Below are 11695 nucleotides of genomic sequence, written 5' to 3'. Positions count from 1 at the left end.
GCATCTTCAGCCAGGCTACCTGGATTTAAGCTAGTGGGTTCCTCCCAACCACTTCTGTCTGGTCGGTAGGTCCCCAGGCTAACTGGCTGCAGATCGAAATCAGGCTGCTGCTGCTGTTATTTATTTTTTCTTTGTTTTCCTCTTGTTTTCTGCCTCCGGGACCCTGCTCTCGGAGAGATGCCGGCGTGTGGCAAGAAAGGAAGCAGCGCCCTGCCAAGTGACCTCATTACCTCTCTATGCAAAGAACCCGTTCTGCTGCAATTCCCAATGAGAAACAAAGGGATTCGCTCCCCATCATTCCCGGAGAATCCACCCATGGGGCTGGAGAGAATATAAAGCTGCCAGGAAGCTGCTCCTCATTGTTCAGGGTCTTTGCCACCCCAGATACAGGGACCTGCTGAGGATGAAAGCCTTTCTGGTTGTTCTGGTGGTTGCATCTGCATGTGTACAGCCTGGTAAGATGGGACCGCAGGGGCTTTTCGCTGGAGTCTCGTGGAGTATGTGGTGGGGTTGGGAAAGGCTTGGGGATGGTGGGGGATGTGTTTCTTCCAAGAAGCAAGAAGGCAAAAGAAGAGGCATAGGACTCAAAACTCATGGCAGAAGTGATATATCTTTTATTGGACCAACTAGATAGTGGCACCAAAAAAATATATATATTTGCAAGCTTTGGGGCACAAGCGCCCTTCATCAGGCATAGGAGATTGCAAGGATTGCTTTTCAGAAGGGATTAGGGGGTGGGAGGAAGGGGGGCACTGTTAGATCAGAGAGAGGTGCTGTGATCCTGAGCTGCTTTACTATCAGGCACAATGGAAAGCAAATGAAGCGGAAAGCAAAGAAAGCAAATGCAGAGCACGTCACAGTCAGGACACTGGTGTTGCATGCCCAGTCAGCATGGGTGCTAGGGGAAGGAGGAGAAAGAAACAAAGCCTAGGGACATCCCATGCTGCTTCAGCCGGGTAAGACATGTAGGGATTGTCATAAGGGTCCTAGAAAAGTGGGGCTGGAAGGGACCTGCAGAGGCCACTTCTACTCTAACCCCTGTCTGAAGCAGGACCAGCCCTGGCCAAACCATCCCACCCAACCATAATCTATTGGGGCTGTGTGCGCATGTGTGTGTGCACGTGTGAAGAGATTTGGGATCAAAGCAATGGGGTGAAAGACTGATCAGAGCTGACACGGCCTCTGCCTGGCCTGTCTGGTTAAGGGCAGGATGGACAACTCCCACTCAACTCCCCAGTGCAGGTGCTTATACTGCGAGGAGGAGCATGGGTTGGGGAGCAGCCCGGCAATTGCTGCTAAAGCTCCTGCTTCTGGTTTCAAGTGAATCCGGAGTGATCAGGAGCTGGGCTCAGATTGCAAAGGAGGGGAGCAGATGAGATTAGCCCTGCTCTGCATACTCAGGGGTCCCGTGGCTGTCGCTGCTCCTGCCCCCCGCTGAAGACAGGACCTTGGGCTAGTTGGGACCTGGTTCAGTCCAATTCTTCCTGGTCTGAGGGAGCCTCAGCTCCTGAAATGACTGCAGCTGCACCCATTTCCACCAGCTGAAAGTGCAGGCCCATGGGGCCTCGTCCTGCCTGACTTTGCCCCTCGTTAGGGCACTTCTGCCTGTGCACAGCAGAGAAGAAAACATTCCCCAGTCTCAGCAGAGCTCTCCCTGCACTGGTTCAGGCTCAAATTTGCAAAGGAGATGAAACACATCAGGGGCCCAATGCCTGATGAAGGGTGTTTGTGTCTGTAAGAGTGCAATTAAAGACTTTTTTTTGCAAAAATCTTGTTGGTCTAATCAAAGATATCATCTCTACTATGAGTCCTGATTGCCTTTGAAATGCACTTGCAGTTGGGGGCTTCAATGAGTCAATCCCAGCCAGTGCTGCAAAGCTTTGAAGGACCCTTTTAGCTGAGCACCTCTTGCCTAGTGATGTACTATTAGGAAGGGGAAAAATGATGCTCTTCTTTAGTGCCAGAAGGTGGCAGGGGAGATATATATTGCATTTTCTAACTGCTTTATACAAAGGAGTCAGGACAGCAGACGTGGTGGCATGTGCAAAGACCTGACTCTGCAAAGCAACAGCTGGTATAAAGCAATGCTATAAATCATACACCAGCAACAGCTGCATTGAGCAATAGCAGACCTGAATGAAGGCTGGGAGAGTCTCCCAGTTGGACTCTGGCCTAAGCTGTGCCAGTGGAAAATGGTAGTTTATCTCCCCATTTTCTAATCTGGATCAGAACTGAGACCAATACACATGCACACATACATACACACACACATGCACATTTACAGTCACTCTCATAAGGAGTTGGTCCCAAAGCTCTTCAAACTTAAACGTTCATCTGTGAGCTGAGATGCTACCTAGGAAATATCACCCCGAAAGTAATCTGTTTCTATGAATTAGTAATTTGTTTCTTTTCTTATGAAAAGATGCCTGGGAACAGAAGCTGAAACAATACTGGGGAGTATGGGACTAAGAAATGGATGCATTTTGTATGTTGGGCACCACACCTTTAAATGGTAGCAGCCGTTGCTGTTCTCCTGCTGGCAAACTTATGCACCCGTGGGGAGCCCCCCGGGGCAGAGAGCACACTGGATCTGTGCACAGAGGTGACCTGGGACCCAATGTGGGGACACAGGGGCCAGCTGGGCCCTGATCTTGCAGCTAAAGTATGACTAGTGACTTGAGCTTTATGCTTCATAATGCACCCTGCGTGGGTGGGGCAGTAGCGGAGGTGCCACCCTCTAATGCAATGAACTGTCTCAGGGCCATCCTCAGCGCTTGGTTCGCTCACTTCTGACATTCCCCATCTGGTTTCCCTTTGCAGCCAGGTCCCTGCAATGCTACACCTGCAGAGCGCCGACGGATATTCGTGGATGCACCAGGATTGCCACTTGCAAACCGAATGAGCTTGCGTGCAGGACAACAGAGCTGTCCGTGGACTCGGGTAAGTCTCACCCCAAGTATGACAAAAGGCCTGCACCCCCGATTCATGGCAATGATGCCCTCCCCAGGAAATCATCTGTCACTTCCCCATCCTCTTCCTAACTCCCAGTCAGTGCTGGATCCCTCCCTTATAATGCCCCTCCTCCCCACCAGTAATGTTGACAATTAGTCATTTCTAATAACCAGCCCAGCACGGTTCAAGCAGCTTCGTTCTTAGGCTGCTAGAGCCCATAACTAAGTGGTGTTTTAAAGTATACTATTCTGTATAAAGTAACTAATGAAGTAAATCACTAGTAAATAATAAAGTATATTACTATTCTGTATATAGTAACTAATATAAGTATACTAAGTATATATAGAGTATATTATTCTGTGTAGAGTAACTAATAAAGCAAATCAGCAGTAAATAAAGTATATTACTAATCTATATATAGTAACTAATATAATTATACTAAGTATATATAAATTGTACTATTCTGTATAGAGTAATTAAGCAAATCAGTAGTAAATAAAGTATATTACTAGTCTGTGTATAGTAACTAATGTAAGTATACTAAGTATATATAAAGTATATTATTCTGTATAGAGTAACTAATAAAGCAAATCAGTAGTAAATAAAGTATATTACTAGTCTGTAAACATACAAAAAACTAGAACTCTTGGTTCCAAAATCATACCTTTTATTAGACCAACTGGAAAATGGCAAGAAAATTGTCCTTTTCTGCAAGCTTTCAGGATCAAAGTCCCTTCGCCAGGCTCTGGGAAAAGTGTAGATGGTACAAGATGGTAAAAAGTCCCCGTAGGTAGGAAATAAACTTCACTTTTGCACAGAGGCAGCTGAAGATGGAAGGCTGTCCCTCTGGGTCCATGAGAGTGTCTGTATAGTAACTAATATAAGTATACTAAGTACATATAAAGTATACTATTCTGTATAGAGTAACTAATAAAGTAAATCAATAATAAAGTATATGACTATACTATCCTGTATATAGTATATAATGAACTATATTATTCTGTTGTGCTAAAGTAGCAAATGAAACGGAGCATGTCGTTTTACCTGCCCCTATTTGACACACTACTTGTTCACAACCAGTAGCCCTTAAAACTTCAGCTACCCCCCACCTAGTTATCTTGAAAGCAGAACAAAGATAAGGGTACTTAAGCGCCTGAGGCACAAATCAGCATAAATGGTATCTGCCTGGAAATCTAAAGCGGCGTTTCTAAGAGCATGAAGCACAGCAGTCAGCTAAGAGAGATGCACTTGCCAAACAAGTTTTTTCATAGATTTCATAGATTTCATAGACATTAGGGCTGGAAGGGACCTGGGAAGATCATCAAGTCCAGCCCCCTGCCCCAGGGGCAGGAAGTCAGCTGGGGTCATAGGATCCCAGCAAGAAAACTGGGAGACCGTGTATAGCTTGACTTATATTGCAAAACTGAAGACCGTATATAGCTCAGTTTAGCCTCTGAACTCAGATGCTCAAGCACCTTTGTATGCTAACACAGAAAACACCTTTATCCTCCAAACTGCAAGCATTAAAATAGTTCCCTCACCTTATAGAATGGGTTAACCTAAAACAACCTACAAGGCTATGGCATCAGCTAAGAGGAATCCAGGTGGAAAAGTCCAGACCCACATTTGAAAGAAACTTTGGGGGAAAAGAGAAGAATCCATTTGACTCTGAGCTGGTGGCGCATCACATCTCTGCTTCCTTTATGCCGTCTCCCAGGCTTGCTTTGCTAGCCTTGGCCCATCATCGTGGAGAAACAAGCCCTAAATAAAGTGGGGACCTCAGGTCCCACTCTTCATTCTGCTTCCCTAAAAATTCTGGTGCCAAAAAAGAAAAGGTCGATCCTGATTTCCCGCTAGCATCTCAGACCGTCTGACTTGTCATGCACTGGGGCAACGATGCGTGGCAGAAGCAACTTGGCATCACACAAACTTGCTTCCCCTCAAATTTGCAATGGAGTAAGTCCAGAAATAGTCTATAAGAGAGGAAGAAGGCTGAGTCTCCCTATGTGCAGACCCAGCGTTGGGTGCACTGAGGGTACCAATGGGCAACACATGGTTATTGAGCACAAAGGCTTTGCATGCCCTGAGCCTTTTTTAAATGAACGTGGAATACAAGCAACAAGACCACCCAGAAAGCCTGCAGCATACGCTGGCATTCGAAGTGGATGAAATGCTTCATGATTTCAGCTGCCATCAGGTGCTCATGGCACATTGCTAGCTATCATCAATAGGAAAAAGAGCCAGCTGAGACCCCCTGCCAGAAATGAGAGTGGAGGTGGACTAAAAGAGACCCCCATGTATACTCCAGACTCCAGTAAAGACTGCTAATGCTGTGGGAAGCTTTTCCCCCTGGGGAAATGCAGACCACAGGCTAAAGCTAATGCTCATAAATGCTGTAACATGGTAGTTCTCAACACTTTGGGACTTCAGCCTCCTCTCCGAAGATGCTTTCCCTCATTTATTGTGTATAGAAAACTATGTGAGCATTTCTTCTCTTGCAAAAAACTTAGACCACAACCGGGCAGAAATGTTTTTGAATGATGGATTCCTGTTTGAAATGTGATGGGTCGGGGGGCTATGGCAAATACAGTAAATGAATACACATGGTCAATAAGAAAAATAATAAATAATAAACACGGTAAATAATAAGTGAATAAAATATGATAAATAAAGATTGCAAATGACTAAATGTGATAAATGGTAAATATGATAAATAATAAAAGTAATAAGTGGATAGATATGGTAAATCAATATGGTAAATATGATCAATGATAAATATGTTAAATAATAAAAGTAATAAGTGGATACATATGGTAAATCAATATGGTAAATGTGATAAATGATAAATATGTTAAATGATAAAAGTAATAAGTGGATAAATATGGTAAGTAAATATTGTACATGAATCAATATGATAAATAATAAATATGGTACATAATAAAAAAGAATAAGTGGATAAATCTGCTAAATAAATATGGTCAATGAATAAATACGGTAAATGAGCATCAGGGCCCCCCACCAAATTATAAGCCTTCTTTCACTCTTTCTCTTTCTTTTTCCCCCCATAGGTTATCCATTTTTTGGGAACATCACCATTACCAGAGGCTGTTCTTCAAACTGCGTGCCATCCTCTCCCTGGGGAATTGGGGTAAAGCATCCCGTTTCCTGCTGCTACACTGACCTCTGCAACTCCAACCCTAACGGGGTTGTGGGGCTGAAAGCCAACCACGCCATGCTGGGGATTACGGCTGCTGTCCTCTGCATCCTCATCAAGGCCCCCCTGTAATGCCGTCTCCTGGTGCTCAGACAGGAACCCACCGAACTGAGCGGCTCCGGCACGTGGAGTATTTAGGTGTTCATGGGAATAAGCTGCTTTTGTTTGATTCGTGGCACTGAATCTGAAAGGACCTGGGAGGACCCAGATGCTGAACCCTGCAGCAATATTCTGCTAGGCTGGAAACCGGTGGGCTGCATGCTACCACCTCGGCCCTGCAGGTATGGGAGCTCAGGGAGAGCCAGGCTGTCTGGGGGTGGGGGGTGAGGAGGGTTGTTCTCTCTGCTGCTCTGTTTTGGGGCTGTAGCAGGAACAGGGGAAAAAATGACTTTGTCTTACCAGCCAATGAGTCCAGGAAGGGGCATGGTGACCGGCTGGTGCATGGGGAGTCTGAGCCTCTTTGCTCCCAGCTCTCGTGGACGCCCAGCTGATTTGTGCACAGGGCCCAGCACCCAACTCCGTCTGTGCACCGCTTTCATTGCTCGTTCCCAGCTCCAAAGCACTGCCACCCCCAGACTTGATGCCCCAGAAGCAGATTTGCTGCTTGATCCCACCCCGAATCAGTGGAGGCTCTCCTTGTCTCTCGGGAATTTGCTCAGCGAACCCTTTGGTCCGAATGTCAGGAGACCTGGCTTCCAACCCTGGCCCTGAAGAAGGACTCCCAACAGGTAGAACAAGGTCTCCGTGCGGTGATAACAGGGCTCCTCCATTTCCTGCTCATAAGCCACCTCCTCCTAAGGAAGCCTGACAGTTCAAGGGGCCAAAGGGGAAGCATGTCTCTGCTCTCGAAGAAGGCACACCTGAAGGATCATGAAGAAGAGCTGAACTTCCCCCTTTGCATTGTTGCAATGAACAAAGCCTTTCCATGCGGTCCCCCAAGAAGGGTAAGCTGGCAGCAGGAGGGAGCTTAGAGGCTCGTGTTCCCCCTGGCAGGGCTGTGAGTGTCCGGCAAATAAAGTCACATCCAGTGGTTCGGCACAAATAAAGTCACGTCCACTGGTGTTTCTTTCTGCACAGCCCCCATTTACCCCTCGGGATAATAAACCCCTTGGAGTTGCCAGTGGTGTCCGTAGCACAAGGGCTGGACAAGCAATGGAAAGGTCCCTCCTCCTATAAGTATCAGCTTCAATCTAGGCAGAAGTGGGGCTCTGGAGATTGGCAGGGCATTTCAACAGGGTCCCAGCCCTCTAAGCAGCCCCCTATTGCAGGGGATCCCCCTCTACCTTTGCATGCCCTCACTTCCATGCACACACCCTCCTGCCAGGAGGCAGAGATGGTGAGAGGAAGGTTGCCTTATTCCAGCACTCACCAGATGCCAAATAGCCAGGGGTCACGATAGTTGTGGGAGTGGTGCAGGTGGGAACATCACAAGCTGGGATCATGGGATCATAGGAAAATGGGGCTGGAAGGGACCTCATGAGATCATATCTCATCCAGCCCCCTGCTCAGGACAGGACTAGCCCCGATTAAACCATCCCAGCCCAGTGTCTGTCCAAACTGCTCTTGAAAGCTGCCAAGGATGGAGATTCCCCGGTTCTCTGGACAACCCGCACGGGCGGATGCAGGGGGGTGCAATGGTGCAGTTGCAACCCCTTTGATTGCTGCTCCATCCAAACTTTAAAACCAACTGCTTGGGAGAGGCAGTGGCATTTCTATTCAGGCAGGGCTGAGGCAGTCAATGGACTTCTTGGCTCATTGTCATCTCCTGGATTCCTGCTAATCTCTCTCCACTCCACACCTTCAGGCCTTTCTAATGGCTCTTGATGTCCCACTATTCACACTATCCTTTCTTCTGGAGTTTTGTCCATTAGCTGTTTCAGATAATGTCTCTTTTCTACTTCAGAGCCCCGCAGACTGTTTTTATCTCTAGATAAAGCCTTAACTCCAGTGTAGTAATATTAACTCAGATGCATAAATGACTGACTGAAGTATTGGAGGCACTGTCCAGATGTTCAATACGGCTTGATTTTGCTTTATGAATCTGAACGAGAGCCGTGCATTTAATTATAATGACTACGGGACTAATGGCACTATATCAAAGCAGAAGAATCACTGCCCTTGATTTGAAGACTTGGTTTAAAATATTTGCAAACTGCTGTTGTGTCTCCCTTCATCTCCTTCACCCTGAGATAAACTGACCATGTAGAGGGACCTCCAGGGGCAGCCAGTCCAACCCCTGCACATGTCTGCGCTAAACCAGCGTGGTTGCAAGCAGCAAGCCTTGGGGATGTGGAGATGAATCAGAATTGTAGAGAAATGGGGCTGGAAGGGACCTCCAGAGGTCACATCTAGTCCAACCCCCTGCCTGAGGCAGGATCAGCCCTATCCAAACCATCCCAGACAAACCCATCATCTAAACTCTTACTAAAAGGCACCCCTGGCACACCACAAGACACCCAAACCTGACACAGATAAAGCAGGGGGACCCCAGCAGCCACGCTCCTGCTTGTATGAAAGGTTGTCAGTCGACACTCAAGAGACCCCAGTCAAGCTCAGAGCAGGCAGAGCTATATTGCAATCCTCCGGCCAGGCTGAGCTGCCACTTGCACGCCTACCTGGGGCTGGCCATGTCATGCTGTCATCACCAGCGTGAGCTGCACGTGTTGCTTCGCTTCGAGGTGTGCACACAACCGTTGTTCTGGGACCTGCATGCCTTCTACCTGGAGCAGTGCTTCGTCCACATGCACAACAGCTTTGTCGGTGCCCTGCTGCTCTGCTGCCAGCACATGCTGGGCACCACATCTGCCCACCTCATGCAGCACCTGTGCAGACCCCAAAGAGGGCCCACGGAGCAGCTCCTCCCTGCCAGGTGGTGCTGGGCATTAGGGCTGCACAAAACAGCACTGTTTCATTTTGACTTCCATTTTCCCCTTTCCAGGAGACAATGTTTCATTTTCCTGTTTCGAAGCACTGTTCCGTTTCGTTTCATCGAAACTGTTTCTCTGTTTCGACACATTTCAATGTTTTGCCCATAGGCTATAATGGGGACTCATGTAAATCCCTATAACCTTGTCATTTCTTGCCTGATTCAGATAAAAATTGCAGGAATGGTAGCCCCTTCTGAGGGCATGATGTTTGCCAAGTTTCAAGGAGATAGGAGCAGGGGTGTCTGGGAAACTGCACCTCAAACTGTTCAAAGCAAAACATTTATCACTCACCGGCAGCGGCAGTCTCCTTTCATCCCATGTGCAGATCCGGGGACCCGCACCCCCCAGAAAGAGCTGGGGAAATAATCAGAGAGCTGGGGAATCAAACAGGGAGTTAGATGTCAAAATGAGAGCAGTCCTTCTCCCCCCCTCTCCCTCTCCTTAGCTACTGTTTAGCTGCAGGCAAGCCTGGCTTCGAAACGCGACATGTTTCAAAACTTATGAAACGTTCTGAGTGCCCTCGTTTTGTTTCAAAGCTATTTTGAAGCCTTTTGTTTGCTTTCGATTTCACTGTTTCGAGCTCGAAACACATCAAAACAGCTTTGAAACGAAACAGCCGGCAAAATTTTGCACAGCCCTACTGGGTATGTTGGGGAGGGGGGCTATGGGTGTGGTTCTGGCAGGGAAAGGGTTGGGTCTGCTAATTTGGCATGGGGGTGGAAGGATGCCTCTCTTGAGGGCTACTGGAGGTGGTGGGGGAAGAAGGCAGGGAGCTGGAGTGGGCCTGGGAGATTGCCAGCAACACCAGGGATAGTGGGGATGGAGAGTGGAGCAGGGGGCTGGAAGGGACCAGTGGAGGTTGCATCCAGTGCAGCCCCTAGCCCAAGGCAGGATCTGGCCAAGCTGAATCCTCCCAGACAGCCCAGAGTTTGTGTTCTACGCCAGACCCCTGCCTGAGGCAGTATCATTCCTGTCCAAACCATCCTATACCATCCAGACCTTGTGTCCATCTAGGCCAACCTGCTGCCTGAGGCAGGATCAGCCCTATCCAAACTCTCCCATACACTTCACCATCTCAACTCTACATAAAATGACCCACAACCATGACACGACACAAGACACTGCACCCAAACAATGTGCATACGATAGGCCTCTAGTCCAAACTGGTGCACAGATCCAGCTGGTGCCTTCTATGGACACCTGCAACGCAAGCCAAGGGAGACCCTGGCACACACCAACCTTGAGAGCATCCCCTTCATTGCCTCCTTGGGAGCCCCCTGCTCAGGTACTGGCAGCACTTATCCCTGCACCTTTTCATCCATGCATTCTCCCTTCATGGCCGCACTAAGTCCTGGGACCTCCTGGTCAACCTCCTCCTGGCCCTAGGCAAGCCAGATCCACCTGACCAGGAAGGAAACCTTGACCGGGAGGCCTATTTTTTTCCTGGTGGGCTCAGGGCCACCATACCATGACACAACAAATAGATCAGCTGAGATGTGCCTGTCCCGGACAGATGCCCTTGCCCCTTGGGTGTCCTTGCTCTACATGCACTAATATAGTGATTCTCAACCAGGGCCTGGGGGTGGCCAAGCACTGGAACAGAGGAGTCGTGGACTGTCCGTGCTTAGGAGTTTCCAAGGGCAGGTTGGACAGACACTTGACTGGGATGGTTTAGTCAGGGGCAATCTTCCCTTGCCTTGCCTAGACATAACCTCATGAGGTCCCTTCCAGCCCTACTTTTCTGCGACCCTGTGTAGTTCCCTAAACATGCTTAATTGGTTAGAAAAGGCCTGATTCAAAAATAAATCCTTGATCTACAAGAATCACTCTTGTACCATGTAGACTTTGCAGGATTTGGTCTGCGAGGGAGCTGCACAGTGATCGCTGGGGGTACAGGGATGCATTTTGTTCTTCTCAGGGATGGTTAGGGATTATCAGGCCTGATACTCTCCCCAGACTTGAAGGTGCCTGAGTGGTGGTAGGGAGATAAAGGCTTGTCATGTAACCTTCTTCCCCACCCCTGTCCCTAGCCCAGCTGGGGAGACTCAAGAGGTGGGAGGAGGGTGGCAAGCAGGTCTTCTTGAATTTGCTGAGTTCTTCAAATTTCCTTCTGGCCTACACCCCTTATTTCAAGATGCCTAGTTCTCATATCCTAATAAATGACCTGGGATTGGTTTTGTTTACATGTCTTTGTTTCGCTCAAACTTCGGGGACTGGACTGACCCAGAGCTCTTGTGGACTTGGAGGCGTCAATTAGTTGGGATTTATGTACTTGGAAAAGTAAAAGGGAGGGTTTCTTATCTCCTTTCCTGCCCCACTGTGGAGTGCTGTTCAACACTGGCCTGTTTCTTCTTTGCTTTCGTTTATGGTCTTCTCTGACACGGCTGCATTGTTTTTACAAGCAATCTGAGCACCGTCACAAAAATATATCAACTATAGCAAAATAGCATCTCATACATTTGGTGACATCAATAACTAATAGTCTAAGATAAAGCTATGATGTAGTATATTTGGATCATTTAGTGCATGGCCTTCCCTTATAATGTTTTCTTTCAGGCCTTGTGCTTTGTTTAATTGTATCGAGTGCATGGTTTACTTAGAC

The 11695-nt window shown here is 47.9% G+C and overlaps 1 protein-coding gene across 1 annotated transcript; it reads left to right on the top strand.

Annotated features, from left to right (window-relative positions):
* The first annotated feature begins 208 nt into the window (after positions 1 to 208).
* LOC102565873 (secreted Ly-6/uPAR-related protein 1) lies at positions 209 to 8321 on the top strand. The gene is made up of 3 exons (XM_006278703.4): positions 209 to 455; positions 2821 to 2940; positions 6021 to 8321. The coding sequence occupies exons 1-3, from the start codon at positions 404 to 406 to the stop codon at positions 6236 to 6238; spliced, it is 390 nt and encodes a 129-aa protein (XP_006278765.2). The 5' UTR covers positions 209 to 403; the 3' UTR covers positions 6239 to 8321.
* The last annotated feature ends 3374 nt before the right edge of the window (positions 8322 to 11695 follow it).

The sequence above is a fragment of the Alligator mississippiensis genome, chromosome 3, assembly GCF_030867095.1.
Source record: "Alligator mississippiensis isolate rAllMis1 chromosome 3, rAllMis1, whole genome shotgun sequence".
NCBI lineage: Eukaryota > Metazoa > Chordata > Crocodylia > Alligatoridae > Alligator > Alligator mississippiensis.
Note: the sequence above shows the minus strand (reverse complement) of the source record. Positions and strands in the feature narration are given on the sequence as shown.

What these genes read in the sequence shown, in the direction of transcription:
- LOC102565873 (XM_006278703.4), top strand. Translation starts at nt 404, where the DNA reads ATGAAAGCCTTTCTGGTTGTTCTGGTGGTTGCATCTGCATGTGTACAG. An exon ending in ATCTGCATGTGTACAGCCTG is followed by an intron (nt 456 to 2,820) that starts GTAAGATGGGAC and finishes TTCCCTTTGCAG; the next exon opens with CCAGGTCCCTGCAATGCTAC. An exon ending in AGAGCTGTCCGTGGACTCGG is followed by an intron (nt 2,941 to 6,020) that starts GTAAGTCTCACC and finishes TTCCCCCCATAG; the next exon opens with GTTATCCATTTTTTGGGAAC.